Raw genomic sequence first — 17,685 nt, forward strand, 5'->3', positions numbered from 1 at the left:
AGTAAATAAACATATAAGACATTTGTCTAATATAGAGGGCTTAGAATGTGTTCCATGTTTAGCATGTTTTATATTTTGTGGAGATGCGTATATATGAACATTAAAGTGGTATATGTAAAAAAAGTCTATTTGGAAAACATTTTTTGCAAGCATTAGCTATATGACAGGTACAGTTCTAAGTGCTTTGCAATATTGCTTCTTCAATACTTCAAGGACTGGAGAAAATATCATAATGATCTGTGAACTTCATATAAGGAATGTAGAGCAACAAAAGGAAGTGAAAAAACATGTCCAAGGTTACACGGTTTGGTGAGAATCTAATTGCTGTCAACAAGAGTTTGTTTTCATTAACTGAGTTAGAAAACTGGACCCCCCAAAATGACAGGAGACAACTTCAAGGAGAAAAACAATTAGACCAAGAGTCACTAATTGGAAATACCAACACCTAGCTGGGTGTGTGGTGTGCCTGTAGAGCCAGCTACTCGGGAAGCTGAGGCAGGAGGATCTCTTGAGGCCAGGAATTCAAGACCAGCTTGGGCAACTTAGTGAGATCCTTCTGAAGAGGGAAGAAAGGAAGAGAGGAGGTCAACACCCGATGTGAAGGTAATTTCTAGAAGAACCAAGGTGGACACAAAATTAGATTCAGGTGACAGAAATTCTTACTATGTAAAGAAACATAAACAGTGGACAATTCAGGGGACAGCAGGAACCTCTTGAGACCAGACTTTCTTCTGAGTTAATGTGGAGTATTTCCTTAGCCAAGAGTTTTTTGATCTTGGCACTATTAACATTTGCCAGATAAATCTTTAAAAAATTTTCTTTTCCTTTAACGTTTTATTTTATCCCCAATCAACATGTACTAATTGTATACATCAATGGGGTTCGGCACGACACCTGAACACACGCTGACTGCATGCACCAATCAAATCCGACCCTTACCTCCCAATCTCCATCAGTGACCACTCCACACTCAGATCTACCCCCTCCTCTCTGTGCGTTTGCCAGATAATTCTCTGGTGTGGGGTGGGGGCAGGGAGCCACCCTGTGCATGTTAGGATGTCTGGCAGCATCCCTGGCCTCTGAGACTCACTAGATGCCCCTGGTCTGTGACAATCTAAACTATACCCAAATATTGCCAAATATCCCCTGGGACAAATTCTTCCATGGTTGGGAGCCGCTGCATTAGAGGAAAGAAAAAAGAGGTAGTGGAATAGGCACAGAGTTCACTCTAAGAACTCACAAAGCTGCGGGGCCTTCACAAGGGGACAAGCTCCGTGATTATCTTGGAGCTGAGCACTGACCTATAGAGTTAGCGCCTCCACAGAAAGAGATCCTGAAGACACGGGCAGGACACTGGCCATCCAGCCCAAACAGAAAATAGATGGGAAAACTGAGGGACAGTTTGCCATGGAACATCCAGCATTTCCATGGCATTCATTTCTAAATGGTCATGAGTGAATGCTACTGGAATTCAATAAAATGTTTACACTTGAGGTCATCTGAGCATTCAACTTGTAATGAAGATAGGATGAATTTGATATTCCAGCTCATCATTTTGGTGGGATAATTCGACACTGCATTTTAGTTTTCAGCCTAGGAAAGAGTATCTCTTTCCCCAGTCAAAACTAATACCATCTGGAAATAATTGACTCCCTTGGAGGAAAAAACTCCCAAACCAGCTTGAGAGTCAGGCACTTGCCAAGTACCTCTGAAATGACAGCATCGGCTAAGGAAGCCATAGCCGTTGCCCTGAACACCTACCTCCTTGGGAAAATCCTCATGGAATGCATAGTTACATTTCAACCATTTTAGAGACAAACGCCTGTAGATGCCGTTCCTTGTGAAAAGCTACTCCTGAGAAACAGAAGTCCTAAGAAAGCTTTGGTGGATGAATGGATTCATCGCTTGGTGACAATTCAAGACCAAAAAAAGTCTAATTCCATTGTCCAGTTTATTTCTGATGCAGGTTCCTGACAAAATATTTCTTTCCACTTGGCTTCACAGCACTGTTCCAGTCTACCAATCCTCTCAGGAAAACATCTTTGTTGTCATTTTGCTGACCTTATTTTAGTCAGATATTGAAATTCTCAAGTGATTTTTTTTTTCTTGGAAAGGGGGGAAATCTGCCAAACTTAGGTGACTAGTTGGATTCTCCAAGCTGGCCTTGAGGACATCATTTCTCCTCCATCTGTGTCAACCATGGTAAGGACACCTTTCCAGAGAAAGCAGCAGGAGGTGGGATACATGGATCTTTGGGGGTGTGGGAGCAGTGAGAGGGTAAAGGATATTTCTGGCAAAGGGATATCTGCTATGTGCAGGCAGGGAGGTGGACACAGGGCTGACTGGCCAGCCGGCGATGTGGGGGAAGGGCCAGAGAGGGAGGTCAGCAGGGGTCAAGACAGGGAAGGCTCTGAAAAGGACCCTATGAAAGAGATCCATCCAAAGTGCACGGGGAACCATGTGATCTCGCTCAACCTTTGTTTCCCTGTCCTAACCAGCACAGAGCTGAGCTCTTCTGAACAGAAACCCATCATTAGTACACAATGGCTCAAAAGAGCCAGGGGAAAGGTGAGAAGCATTAACCTGCCCACTGCCTCCAAACAGCTGGCACTTCACTGAACCTGCCTGGGATCAGTGCAAATTCTGCAAATCTAGGGTCAGATCCACCTACAGAGGAAGGCTGAGCTGAGAAGAAGGGCATTGCCTGTGCCAGAATTCCAGGGGATGATTTCCTGGGGCCAAGAAAAAGAGAAGGACCCATTCCCCAAATACTTGGCCTGATAAAATCCAGAGTCCACATTTAGAATATTTTAGGATTACATGTGATGAAATCTAGCCATGCAATGGTGCCTATTACATACATGAAAAAAACGAGAAAGGTGAAAACACTGTCCTGAAGAGCAGAAGATTCTCCTAGAGACAAACAGGGTCTTGTAACTTCAGGACGCACTGACCCAAGGCAATGGTTGAATCTGTTCTCCCAGACTTAACTTATTTGCAATTTTTGGTTGAATCTGGGACCGACATAATGTAGGAGTAGACAAATGAGGTCTGGAAACACAGTCCCTAAAACAGACAGTTGTGAACAATTGGGACCAAAACCACACAGGCCCTCCACATTAGTAGGAACAGCCCCAAAAATGTTGCATGCAAAAACCGCTTTGAAAATACTTGTGGGAAAAACCACAATTTGTAAGAAAAGTTATGTCTCATTTTCTAAACAGAACGATCAAGGAACTTATTTCAGGATATACCAAAGGCCTAGGTTGATGACATTTGATAAAGATGCCATTTCAATTAAATTCTCATTAAAACCATGACATCATGGCCCAGCAAAACCACAGAACACATTCAGGAATGGCTCTGACAAAAGACAAAATGTGAAGACAAAGTTCTAACACAGTTCTGTAGGGTCAGAAAAGACAAGGTCTAATAATCACAAAAACAGACGGAGGGAATTCATACGTGCAGTTTTGATGGAGTAAGAATCAGGCGACAGCTGAATTGACAAGGGCAGGCATCTGGGTGCCACGGGACGCAGTAGGGAGAATTCAGGAGGATGTGGCACGATTCCCTTTGACATCAAAGCTTTTGCCAAGACATTTTGGTCAGGGGTCAGATGCCAAGATTCTGCTTCCCTCCCTCATCCTTTTGCTTCCAGAAACTTTCAGCTGAACAATTTCAGAGCAGCTCAGATTCCAGAATACTAACAGGGCCCCTGTTCCCCTACCTCTATGGGTCTCTTAAGACAGCGGAGGCGCAGAGGAGGTACAGAACCAACTACCCCTTGCTAGACTTACATCAAAGGTGAAGACGTAGTCCAAGTTTCAGTTGTGATTTCATTGAAAAATAAACTTTTAGAACTTAACCTGTTTACATGTCTGTACTCTAATTAACACTATGATTTCTTCTCCCAACACTATGTATTCATGAAGAGAACATTTCTTTTCCTTTCTTTGTAAAGAGTGGCATAAAATCTTGGAGAGTGCTCATAAAATGGAGGGTTTACACAAGTGTTAGCGATTACAATTACATTCAAGACCAGTGTTGGGTTAAGTTCCTGGTTATATAAGCCTTTGCTGGATTTTCTCCTCTTTATTGCCATTTCAGCTGGATGAAGTTAAGGATGTGAAACTCAAATATCAATCTCTTTTTTCACTTTTGTTTACTAAAAATAGGGTTTAAAAAGGAAGTGAAAATGAGGGAGAATATACTCAGTTGCCAACGCCAGTCACCTAGTGAGACCACAAACATGTTTCTTACTCCTGGGTCAATGGCTACGTGATACTCCCCAGCCTCCTACACCTGGGTGGGGTCTCGTGACTAGTCCTTGCCAATCAGATGTGAGCAGAGTGATGGCTCCCTTCCTGCCAGAGACAGACCAGCCTAAGTGACCTTGCTTCTCTCTCCCTTTCCAGTGTTGAAGTTGAGGGTGAAATCAGGGGCCAGTCACTAAGTAGAGAACGTTGTATAAAGCAGGACGGGGTTGTTTCTTAGCCAGGTGTGCTAGGACACGAGGACAGAGGAACAACTGTGATGAAGGAAGACATTCATAATCACAGATTGCTCTGTGGGAGAGTAAGATATCCCACCCTAAATACATTTTTTTTCACTATATTACAAGTTGGCTATTCAGAGAAACTAAAGACCTCTATAAACACGGGAATGGCTCTGAGAAGCCATTGTGTAAAAAGAAATTTAAATTTATATCAGTAAGTGAGCAGCAGATGCAGACAATGCTTTTTTACATGATATCCTACTATTTGCCTAGCAAAGATCTGGCTTCCTATGAAGAGCCCCCAGCCCCCTGAGGTTCAGTCATCTTGCCCCTCTTTGAATTCCATACTGAATGTGTGTGTGTGTGTGTGTGTGTGTGTGTGTGTGTCTCCCAAGCTTAGGTACAAAATAAAATGTGCATGTTCTCTTTCCTGTTGTCCATTTGATAAACTATAATTATTAAACCTTCAGAGAGAAAAAGGCAAATTTTAAAACTTCCATATGACTAGAAACAGGAAGCCAGATATGCCACGCAGGGCCATGTAGGAAATCTCCAACCTCAGTCTGGTCAGGAGGCAGGAGGAGGGGAGGACTAGGCATAGACCAGAACCTTTACTGGGGTTCTTGATGAAAGGAATGGTCGGGAAGGGTAGGCACACTGAATCCGTTTAGGATTGGTTACCTAAATAATTTCAGCAGGCTCTGAGCCATAGGAATGGTTTCTAGTTGTGGCACATTGATCCTGAGGTGATTTATGACAGAGGAATATAGATATGCTATGTTAGAGTTTGATAAAAAAGAAGATGGCTGGCCAGGTGCAGTGGTGCACACCTGCAATCTGAGTTACTTGGGAAGCTGAATCAGAAGGATCACAAGTTTGAGGCCAGTTTCCACAATTTAGTGAGACTCTGTCACTAAATTTAAAAAAAAGAGTTAAAAATAATACTTTTATTTAAAAGTACTAAAATAGAGTTCAAGTTGGTTATTCAGAGAAACTACTTGCCTTGCATGCAGAGGCACTAGGCTCAATCTCAGGCTGATTTATGTAACCAAAGACATGCTTCCAGGGGAGTCATTTGTCATTTTAAGAAACAGCTAGCTCTGGGAGAAAAAGTTTCTCCTGAATCTAGGCCCCCAAATGCCAGAGCACAAAGAATACAGAAAAATGTAGTCAGTATGCCTGTAAACAATGCATTTCTCCAGTGGAGAGTGACAGGGGTGGGAACCCCTCACTGGGCCAAGTCCCTGAGATGTGGGGATTGTTGTTGCAGTAGCTATTCCCATGGTAGCTAATATACTCCAGTTCTACTTTTTGCTAAATCTACAAGGGTCAGATCTGGGAACTCTGGTTCATGTTCCTAAAACTATTACACCAAACCCATGTGTTTGTACATGTAACAGAAAGTTTATTGAGAGATACTGAAACACAAGAAATATTCAGCTGAATGAAAACAAAGGCCCTTCCAACCCATTTCTATTTCTGGATGTGTGAGGTGGAATACTGACATTATGTACAAAGGTAGGCTCTGACGTCGGGGCTTTACTGTGGCAGTTCAAATGGAGAAAAAGAATTTGCATTTCAATTTGGAAACCTAGTTATATTTTAAATGTGTTATGACTGGGTTAGTAAATGAATAAGCTACTTAGATTTAAAAGTTGTACTTTGTGTAAATCTAAGTCTTCTAGAATATTCTTTCTAGTTCTTAGTTCCATTTATTGAATGGCCTCAGGATTTTATGACCCTCCACCACCCTGTTCTCTCAGCAGGTGTTCCCAGATGTCAGAGGCCACAGTGACTTATTGCTCCCCTTTTCTGTCCCATTAAACACTCAAATGTCTGCCTTTCAATTTTTCATTCATTTTAGACCTTTTCTAAACTGCACACAGTATTGGCAGTGACTTTTACAGGGGAACAAATGTCAGTGCATTGCTCAGGAACCCGACTTAGTATTTTGTGGGCCTTTGTGGCTGCAATAGCACATTTTCTTGCAGGTTTAAGACATAGTATAATCTGGTAGAGATGGAAAACATTAACTAGGGCAATTCTGGATCATTCCAGTTCTACCTCCAATCCACCTCCTCCATTCTGCTACATTTATTACTACACAAGATTGTGCAATGGCCAACCAAATGGACTCCAGTAATTATCCTTGCCAGTGTAGTTACATCAAAATAAATCAGATCCTATGGCTCCCTGTTAGACCTGTCCATGGCATCCCTGACACTTACACTCTAAAAGCCTCCATATTCTCGAAGGTCCAGAGAAGTCTGACATTTCTCCTTCCATCCTCATCATCTCAAGGCCATTTGTTTCACAGTCTCACCCTCAACCCCCACCCACTTGTGCTTTCCTTTATCCAGAGCCACTCCCCCCTGCACTATTCCCAAGGCTGAGGCACCTTCCTGTTTACTTTGTTCTCATTCCTTCCTACTCCTCTGTTGCCACATCCTCTGAGAAGCAGTCCTCAAAGCCCAGCTCAGTTCAAGTTTCCTTGGGATACAAAGGACCCTTTGGTAACAGTTCTCATTCAAGTCTGCCTTCTCTAGATGTAAGTTCCACGAGGGCAAGGAATTCATCTGTTATGTACACTTTTTATGTTCTTGCCCTAATTTAACTGAATTGCAACAATTCAAGTCATCAGGATCAACAGAGATACAAAACACCCAAGTTTACAGCTCATACATGCTTTAAGCTAAAACGACTGAACAATGCCATGGGCAAAGAGGTATGCTGAGTTTTATTTTAGACATGGGCACTATTACTTTTTTATTATTTAAGACACTTCTGATCTTATAGCAGCCCATTTATTAAAAAGTATAAAATTGCCTTCTTTAAAAATGTTGAGAGATGCTGTTGCTTAATTAGTAATTAAGCCAACATATAAATATCCATGAGACACACCTTCTTAAAATGCAAGGGATTTGTGAACTGAACTTTAAGGAATCGATCAAAATCAGTTATTTTAAAAGCCGGTAAGTGCATTCTCTTTTCCATCACCTCCCTTGCAAATTTCATCAGGAAAAATGTGAAAATTTCTTTTTCAAATCAAAATTGATTTTACGTTCTTTTGCCAATAACCACATTCCACCACAAGGAAGGTTGCTCAACTATGCAGACTGGAAATGCCAATCGGAAATCCAAGAGTGGCCTGGCACTAATGCCCCTGATGAATCTGGGGGTCTGTGAAGGTGAGATGCATGGTCTTCACCTAATGCCACTTTTTAGACAGAAGGGGATGGGGCTGCAGGCAGCCCGTGGCTTGAGCATAAGGTTGTGATGGTTGGGAGAAATCTGATTTACTGAACTGCTGGAGTGGAAAAATTTATTTTGAAACTTGAAATGAATCATCACAAACTCCATTAGCAAAACAGTGCTTTGAAAAGTCTATCCAAAACCATGCAAAAATAAGTGAAGCAAAAATTCTGGGAAGCATTCTAGGGAGAAAAAACCGGGCAAACCTTTCCAAGAATATTTATTTCTTAGTGATAATCATATGACCTTGAACCAAGTGAACAGCACTGATTGGTACCTAAGCCTCTCTCCATTCGTGGTGGATGGAGAATCTTGCAGTGAAACTCACTGTCTTTGTGACAAAATACGCCTAATATCACATGATGATGTGGAGCTAGACCAGGGACTCGCCCCGGGTTGAGCATACCTCCTCCATGGTTGTGGGTGTGAACAGGTGGGAAAGGGATGGCTTCAGAAACCACTGGGGCAGTAGAGGGAGGGTCCCTCTGCTTTGAAAATTATCCTCATTTGCCTCAAATTGGTGCCATGTTCCTATCCTATGCCTCTTGGGAGTAGAGTGAATAGCTTTCTAAATGGCAATTAAGAGTGTAATAAGAACTCACTTGTATTCAGGACAGTAAATCAGCACACATAAACAAGTAATCCAATCATCCTCTCAAACTTGCAATCTTCCTTGATTTCCACCACCGACTCACACCCCCCTCCACTGCTGTAATTCTCAACAACCTATGATCTTGCAAACTCTATATTTTTCTTTACAGAGCAGTCTTACCCTTCATGTAACTTCAAATCCCATCATGTAACTCTGCAGTTACCATCCTCTTCCCCCTTTATGCTATAGACATCCACAGCTCCCACCCACCACATAGGGGATGGTGGAAATGCATACAGACTTGTTTTGATTTACAGTTGCCACAAGGGTAGGGAAATGTGGAGAGGTGTTGTCTTAGTCTGTTCAGGTTGCTATAACAAAAGACATAGACTGGTAGCTTATAACCAATAGAAAATTATTTCTCATAGTTCTGGAGGTTGGAAAGTCCAAGATCAAGGTACTGGCAATTTCTCTGTATGAGGTGGGGGCCTATTCATTTTAGAGGGCACCTTCTTGACTCTTGGAGCATTAATATATAAGGGAACTAATCCCATTCAGTGGGTGCCACCCTCTTGACCTAATCACCCCCAAAGGCCTCACCGCCTAATACCATCACCTTGGAGGTGAGATTTCACCGTAAGATTTAGGGGGAGAGAAAAACATTCAGTCCATTTTCCTAGTTTGACTCTTCCTGCCAGTCCTACACATCTGAATCCCATGTAGACTTCACAGCTAAACCTAGATGTTTCCTCCTCTAAGAAGCTCTTAAAAATACCAAATGAAAGGCATCTCCCAACCTTCTGGTAGCTAATCACACTTCATCTGCATTTTCCTTGAGACAGCTATTGTACTAGCGTTATCGATGTGCAAATCTAATCTCCTTTACCAGACTACAAACTAATAAGATCAACACTGATACATTCACCAAACACCTTGAAATCCACTGCAGTGTTTTAGACATAAATGTTACATGAATGAACATGGTCTGTAAGTAATAATGTAATGCTTTTATTTTGTACTAATAGAGGGAAGATAGAAATTAATTCTAAAATGTTCATTCAATTTGTCCGAGGGGGTCAACTAATGGCAAGAACAAAAATGGCCTTCTATGCCAATTAACTTAATACTTTTAGTTTATTTCACCTTAAACATTTTTATTTACCTGTTGTTTAAAGCACAGCTAAAAGAAAACCCTATGCTGAAGGATCAGTAAATGTAATAAAACAGTGACATTGATGATGATGATGGTAACAATAATTAAAACAGAAAAAAATTATCTTGTGTGGCTGTTAGGCCAATAGAAAGATTTGGGAGAAATAGTTAAGGGAGGCAGAACCTAACTTAAAATTCACTTGATGATTTCTGTTAGTTACATCACCAACTGCTAGGAGTCTACTGCCTTTTAAACATAGACCACATTCGGTGAGTGAATAGATATCCATAATGGATTTGGGGAAACTCTAACAATCCCACCATCAGCTACAAGCACGTGATCCTCACTCCAGGAATAGAGAGCCACTCTCTCTACTGTAGAGCAGCTACATTAGTTCCCGTCAAAGCAGGCCATAAATGTCTTATAAAACTGGTTTACAGTCCAAAGGCAAACACTTTTGGAAACAGTTCCAGTGTCCAGTTCAGAACAAAGGGTCTGGAGACAGCACTGAGGCCAATCCATACTATCTGCCCTCTCTTCCTATGAGTCTGGGATCAGGTACAAAAGGACAATTGCTAAAATGTTCACTGGTCCATCGTGGTGTGACAATGGCTACTTCTACTTCTACCACCAAAATGTCACAGCTTTGGGAACAAAATCACACCTAATGCTCTTCTACTGGCAAACCCTTACTGCTAAAACCATTTTAAAACAAATAAAACACTGAATAAAGATGAAGCCCAGAAAAGCCTGAGAAGTAAAAGACATGGAATTCACTAAGATGTTCTTTTGCCGGGAAGGTGTAGAAGCAGAAAATTCTATTTCCTGATCTAAAGACTGAAGGTCCCTGGACAGAAAAGGAGTTCTGATGAAATTGAAAGAACAGGTCAGAGGGCATAATAAATTTCTGTGCATGCATTTTCTCTGTCAGAATTTAATAGGTTAAAGAATATCAGTGAAGATGAATCATTTCTGTTTGAAGCATAAAACACACTGACACAGCAACAAAGACCCTTGGAAACTTTATATATTCTTTGCTTCTTTGAACAATCAAAGGCCTTGTCTAGTCAAGGTTTGGAGTAATTTTTCCCAGGAGGATTATTATTATTTGAGAGGGGTGAAAGAGCAGTGTTCTTATGATACATTTTCATTTTCTGAGACTCAGAATCCACCTCTTGATGTGGAGGCCACATTTTGGAGACATTAAGAAGTATGAATAAACACGGAGGCTGTCACAGTTCTCGCTCATCCTCTTCTAGCTGTGGCAAAGAACTAAAACCAATCTGGAGAATTCATTCTCAAAGTATAGCTTCATAAGGTGGAGGAATAAGACTAAACTCTTACAAGATTTGAGTGATTCTGTATAAGAGGTATAAGAAGCTTGAAAAATGAAGGCTCAATAAATTAACAGAATTTCAAACATATGGGCAAGAGATTTCATGATAGTATAGCATTCTTCTTCAAGGTCAGACTCAAATAGTTATTACAAACGGAGTTTAGAATTCCTAGTATTTAAACCATCCAGTCAACTAGAAAAAAATGGAGTCTCAAAGTTGACCTGATAAAACCTCTTAAGTTAGAATTCTACTTGGTACTAGTTATTGTTCAAATATATACATATATATATGTACATATATACACAGACATACATATATATGTATATATATATTAAAATTATATATTTTATAAATATAAATTATATATATATATATGTATGTATTTTTTTTCCCTCTAATGTGTTCTTGTGATCTCATTGTGTAAAACTAGGGAGAAAGTCATGAACATGCCGGCAGCAGACGGGGTGCAAAGCTACTTGCTGACAGTTGAATCATAAAGCTGTTACCATGCTCCAGCGCTTTCATGGGAAACCAGAAGAGGATGAGGGAGTGGACCAAGGCGTTGATGCAGTGACCCCAGAAAACCTGCAGAAAAACAAACCAAGACAGTCAGAGTGGACGGAACTTTCAACCTCTGTGCGCAGCTCTCAGGCTGTGAAGGCTCCAGGAGCAGCATACTACTCTCAAATTTTAAAAAGCACCCCCCCCAGACAGCTATTTCCTCATATTAACATGCAAATGTCTGAACTCTCTCCACATAATACTAGTTTACTAAAAAGACCTACAGGATATATCCACCTATATACAGACTAATACACAATCCATCCGCTTTGAAAAGTGAGTTGCAGTGAGTTTTCTTTAGCATCTGAAGACAAACATTTTAGGAACATCTGGAAAAAGGGCATTAGGTCAAAATTGCTAATAAGAGATTAAATCTTTCGCTTTTGAAACCATTAAAAAGCATTTTACCTGTAAATTCTAACATGCCATTCTCTTGTTTTTCTGCTTACAATCCTTCCCATTTAATTTTTTCTTTCAGTTTTGGGATTTGGCTAATACGTGCACATTTAAAAAAATTCTGTTTTATCTGAAGGAACAGGAAGTTTATAGTAAACTAGAGTTTCATTAACACATTTCAGACTTTGGTGCTGGTGCTTCACCATAGAGCTACACTCCTAACTCCTTAAGTCTCATTCTAAACTATTGAGATGGTAGAACAACTAGAATCAGATGAAATGTATTTAAAGATCTAAAGTTGTTCTGGGAACTCTCATATAGTTTGCTCCTAAGTAGTGGTGGGACAACAGAGAAATAAAGAAAAATATTGTTATATAAAATACCTCCCCATTTTAAACATTCATGTTTGTTTCACTTTTTGCCTGACCTCTCTACCAAACAAAACCAAAACTAAAACCCAAAGCAAAACCAAACCCAGGAACCAAACAAACAAACAAAAAACTCCAAAGTAAGGTGACTGCCGATGTCTCAGGGCATACTTGGTATCACTATTTTGGAGGTGGGTTCATTCCCTATTTACTTCCCACCTTAAAAGGCTTTTTAATTCAAACTCAATCAAAACCACATTTGATTTATGTAAGAAATGCAGAGAAAACAGGTCTTATTTTCTCATAAATAGAATCATAGTAAACAAAGACTGATAAAAGTAGTCACCCAAGTCTCTCTGAGTATGGAAGACAGTAGAGTCAACAGGATCCCATTTAATTTTTTTTCCAGCCTTGGCTATGCCTGTTAAACTGGCCTAAGCATAAGCAGCTGTGAAGGCCAACTATGAGTAACATCTGGCTCAGAAGAAGGACCTCCCGAGGCAGTTCTACCACCGAGCTTGGAGAATGAGCTCACCAAGTCCTTCCACCAAGGACCCAGTGCCACCTGTGCACACTGCGACCACAGCCAGCACTCAGTACTGCAACGGCATTGGGCAAGGGACTGCGGTTTCAGCTTCCTGATCCCGTCCTGCACAGACCTGGGGCCACGCAGCTGTACTCACATCCTGCCTCCTCCAGGTGAGGCACGTGCCTTCCCCTTGGGCACGCAGCATTCAATCACTCTCCCGCTCTTGGTGTGACTGCAGGCTCTGCAACAGGCTCTCCTTGACATACAAGATTTTTTGGTCCCTATCATACCCAAGCCAGATCCTGCTTGGGTCTTCTGAGGATATATCTACATCGGCCCAGCATCCCTAATCCAAAAATTCAAAACCGAAAATTCAAAATTCTTGAATCTGAAACTTTTTGAGCCCTGATGTGATGCCACAGTGTAAAACTCCACACCCTGAAACAGTTTTCATGCCCCAAATTATTAAAAATACTGTATAAAATGACTGTCAGTTTATGTATATAAGGTCTATATAAAACATGAGTGATTTGTTCACTTAGACCTGGATCTTATCCTCAAGATATGTCACTATGTACATACAAATATTCCACAGTCCAAAAAAACCAAAGTTGAAAGCACTTCTGATCCCAAGAATTTCAGGGGTATTTTAAGGTATATTCAACTTGTGCCTAGATCCTTTCTTTTTCTACAGTCTGAAGAAAACAAACAAACAAAATACAAAAGTCACTAACAAAAATTCATGACTGACTTGATCCATGAGTTGGTATTCAGGCATTCTAGCTAAATAAGTATTTTCTTTAAAACGAAAAAACCCAGCAATGTCTAGGCAAGGTCCCAGTCAGCCTCACCCCAGGGCTCTTGCAAATGTCAGGCTTATCCTGAAGGAAGGGGAACATGAGTGCTAAGGCCCCACTGATATTAGGGACCTATGTGGAGAGGAGGGGAATGGGGTTGACCTCCTGGAACTTAAAGAAGCGCTCCATAGGACATGGGAAGCACCTCAGAAAGGCACGAGTTCTCTGGGCTTGCTGTATGAAAGGGCTGTGGGTCATAGTCTCACTGCTTCTCCCGTGTTCTCTCTCAAGCGTCACCTATAAGACTGCTGGAGCTGAACCTCTGAAGGCAGGCTGCACCCTGCTACACTCTTCTGAGGGGACAGCTCTGTAATTGCAACGTTTACCTTGGTGTTGAAGCCTTCAGCGTTCTGGGTGATTTTGTAGAGCTGCGGAAACCTGAGCATGCTCTCCTGACTGCAAGACCTCTCAAAGATTCCCAGGGTAAAGGGTGGCAACGCGGTGAAAATCTGTGTGAAGACAATGAGCCATTAAGAGCTGCCCTTCTGATCCATCCACACAGGAGCAGTGTTCTAGTTCTCTGGAATGATGACTTAATTTCCAGTCAAGTCCAAACCTGAGACTCCATGATTCACAACTCCCCAGACACCCTCCAAACAGAGAAAACATACAAAGGACCACTTTTTATTGTTAATCTGTGAAAAATGGCTACATTCAACAGTAAAAACAGCATTATAAATAGTGGATGTGCCAAGAAATCTTGCTAAGTTAACAATGGCCCTTCTTTGTACAATGAACAGCAATGGAGAATCACACCTTAGCTCTAGGAAGTGTCGTGTTTTCTGTTAGCGCTGAGCTGATGCACACTTTTAAAATTTCCCACCCTGCTTTTATCCTCAAATTTTAGGAAGTACAAGCTACTTCATACATCAATAGATATTTATTGTGAATGAACTGTGGGCCAGATACTGTGCCACTCTAGGAACACAGAGATTTAGAAACACATGAAAGAAGAGGAAGCAGATTTCTCACAACTCTGGCTACTACAGAGGTAAGAACCAGGGCAGCAGGGACACACGCACACACACACACACACACACACACACACACACACGCAGCGCTCTGCAAAATTACTCATGGAGATGGAGAGGGGGCAGGGGGAAAATGGAGGAGAAGGAAAAGTCAGGAATTGATTCTCGCATCAGAGCCTCTGACCTTCACCATATTGGACCTAGAGAATTTGGCAGGATATTCAGGGGTACAGATGGATGCTACAAAAAGCACTCCCTTGAGAAGAATTCTCCTTACAGAGCTCCAAAGCATCCATGAGCACATTTGAGGGGAACTTGCAAGACACATAGGATGATGGCTGGCTGAGTGCACAGTACAAGGATGGGAGGAAACCGTTGAGTCTCCTGGGACCCCGAGTTCTAGGGCAGTGGTGCCTTCTAAGATGCTGACACCTGTACCTCTCTAGGTGGCGGAAAGGTAAAGCCATGTGCTGAAGACGGGATCTGGAGGAAACACGTCATTTCAGTCTGGGATATGCTGTGGCCCCATGTGCCATGACACGTGAATAAATCAAGTCAGGTTCACTCCAGGTGAACTGGGTTGGCACTGAATAATCCACACAGAGACAGAGAAAATACCTTTTTCTTGGGAGTTCAGCAATGGCTCCTCGGCCCTGGCTCCCACAAGGGAAGCAAAAGAGACAGACAAAAGAGGGTGAGAGAATGCCAGAGCCCTATTTATTGAGGGAAGACAATCAGGAAAGTTCCACCCAAACAAGGCAAGGGATGGGGTGTCAGGGGAGTGTAGCCCAGTCTCATTGGGTGACACCCACTCCCAGAGCTTCATTCCCCTGCTGAGCCAAGATGAGATCCACCTGCTTCCTCCTGGAAACCAGTCTCACACCTCTCTTGCTCAAGGCTAAGGGTGCTCAGCTCCTAGGTGGCAGCTCCCAACACCCATGGGTCATTCTCTTATTTGGTTCTGGCATAGTTCAGAGACACTGATGGTTATGGTTTGAATGTGAGGTGTCCCGCAAAAGCTCATGTGAAATAAGGCAAGAAAGTTAAGAGGTGAAATGTTAGGGTTAGGAGTGCATTAATCCCTGATAGGGATTAACTGGCTGGTAACTATAGGTAGGTAGGGTGTGGCTGGAGGAGGTGGGTCACTGGGAATGTGCCTCTGCGGTATGGTATTTATTTTGTTCCTGGTTAGTGGCTGCTCTCGTGCCTCTTGCTCCTGCGCTCTCTCTCTCTCTCTCTCTCTCTCTCTCTCTCTCTCCCCCCCTTCCTCCCTCCTTCTTCTTCTCCCTCTCTATCTCTTCCTCTCCCTCTCTACCTCCCTCCCTCCCTCCCTCCTTGCTGGTCTCATGTCCTGAGCCACTTTCCTCCACCACACTCTTTCACCGGGATGTTCTGCCATACCTTGGGTTCAGAGCAAAGGAACTGGCTGTCTATGGACTAAGACCTCTGAAACCATGAGCCCCCAAATAAACTTTCCCTTTTCTAAAATTGTTCTTGTCAAGTCTTTTGGTCGCTGAGGTGAAAAGCTGGCTAAAACACTGACTCACTCACTCTTAGCAGCTAAGTGGATCAAATCCCTGCCCACCAACCCGGCAGGCTTTTTGGCCTGTGGGAATCAGATGTACATCTCTGAGACAATCCTGAGCTGACATCAGTTATTTGGAGACTTGGGTATGTGGCTAGAGAAATAAGCCTTTCCCAAGTTTGTTAGGATCAAACAATCAGAGATATAGTAAGGAAGGCCCATCAAACTCCCAGCTCTCCTCTTCCAGCAGAGAGCAGATGGAAAGCAGCCTGGGATTTCAAAGTGCTACAAAGTCTTCAAGGAGGATATTGAGGAGGGTGGTACCTACTTCCCTCCAAGTAAGAAAAGCTGTCTATGTTATGGCTAGAAGAAGGGGCTCCTATCAAACATCTCGGAAGCTCTGCATACTCTGAGTACACAGCTTCACCTTACCGTTTGGCATGGACGCCTACTTGTGCCATCATGCAAGTCTTTTCTCTTTCCCGTCTTTACTTGATTTCCTCCTTCCATCCACTTTGAGTCCTCTCCACTTCATCATTAGGCTAACAGCCTGACCATATTTTTCACCCTCCTTAGCATGCCCTGCACTCACGTTCATAGACTGGTTGGAGACTGTGATTTGTTTTACAAAAGGGAATGCTGCCTACATTTTTCTTCATCATACTTTTATTGCTAAACATCATGGAAAGCCCTCCAAAGTTCCTCGGGTTTGACACTAACTCGGTCTTTTAAATGCTCACATAATCAGTCAGAGCATGGATGTACCATACTCTTTAAGCCATTTGCTTCCAGCTTTTTGTTACCACAAATATCATGCAATAACTTCTATCATATATTATAATGTATACACTTTTTCTTTTATTTCCATGGAAAGAAGTCCCAGAAGTAAGTCTTCTGAGTAAAAGGACACATGTATTTTTAATTTTAGGAGATGTTGCTAGGTTGCTTTCAAAACAGGTCCCAATCACTTATGTCTCCCCTTGCAAAGGATAACAGTAATCTTTTCTCTGTTTTTCTATTAGCAACAGTTATGTCGATCTTTTAATATTCTCCAGTCCAAAAATTTAAAGATATTAACTGTTACTTTTAAAAATTTATGTTTCCCTATCAGTTAGTTGGAGCATGTTTTTATATATTCGTTGGTCATCTGGACTTGCAACTCTGTAAAACATCTAGTCAGGTCCTTTGTTATCTATTCGTGGCTTATGTCCTTTTCTAAGAATTATTTGAGTATAATAGATAATAAAACCTAATGTTTTATGTTATAAAATTAAATGCATTTTTGTCTGTTAATTTTAATGTTTTTTTGCATAACAAAAAGCTTTCAATTTTTAAATGGTTGAGAATAACTTTGGAGTATCCAACTGTGTTATAGAAGTATCTCTTCCCTGGAACTTGCATGAAATTTTCTGGATTTTTACAGTTTTATTTTTCACATATAAGTCTTTGATATAAGATAGAAGTCCACTTTTTCCCCAGATAATGAACAAGTTGAGAGAATACATTAATCCAGAGTTTTCCCCCTAAGTTGAAAAATCACCATTAAGGCTTATTAATTTCTCATGTATTATAAATCTACAACATAATCCTGGAATCCAGTTCTAGAATCTCTGACTTCTTTGTATAATTCTGTGCCAGTAACATAT

The 17,685-nt window shown here is 41.6% G+C and overlaps 1 protein-coding gene across 5 annotated transcripts in view; it reads right to left on the reverse strand.

The window, feature by feature from the left end:
• The window catches only part of Atp8a2 (ATPase phospholipid transporting 8A2), a 639,008-nt gene that overhangs the window by 149,930 nt on the left and 471,393 nt on the right, over positions 1-17,685 (reverse strand). For all 5 annotated transcript variants that reach the window (XM_078015676.1, XM_078015677.1, XM_005337571.5 and 2 more), the window contains 2 exons: positions 13,870-13,992; positions 11,339-11,417 (listed from right to left, as the gene is read on the reverse strand). In XM_078015676.1, the coding sequence (XP_077871802.1) occupies positions 11,339-11,417; positions 13,870-13,992 (202 nt within the window). The remainder of the gene's footprint in view (positions 1-11,338; positions 11,418-13,869; positions 13,993-17,685) is intronic.

This window comes from Ictidomys tridecemlineatus, chromosome 6 (assembly GCF_052094955.1).
Source record: "Ictidomys tridecemlineatus isolate mIctTri1 chromosome 6, mIctTri1.hap1, whole genome shotgun sequence".
NCBI lineage: Eukaryota > Metazoa > Chordata > Mammalia > Rodentia > Sciuridae > Ictidomys > Ictidomys tridecemlineatus.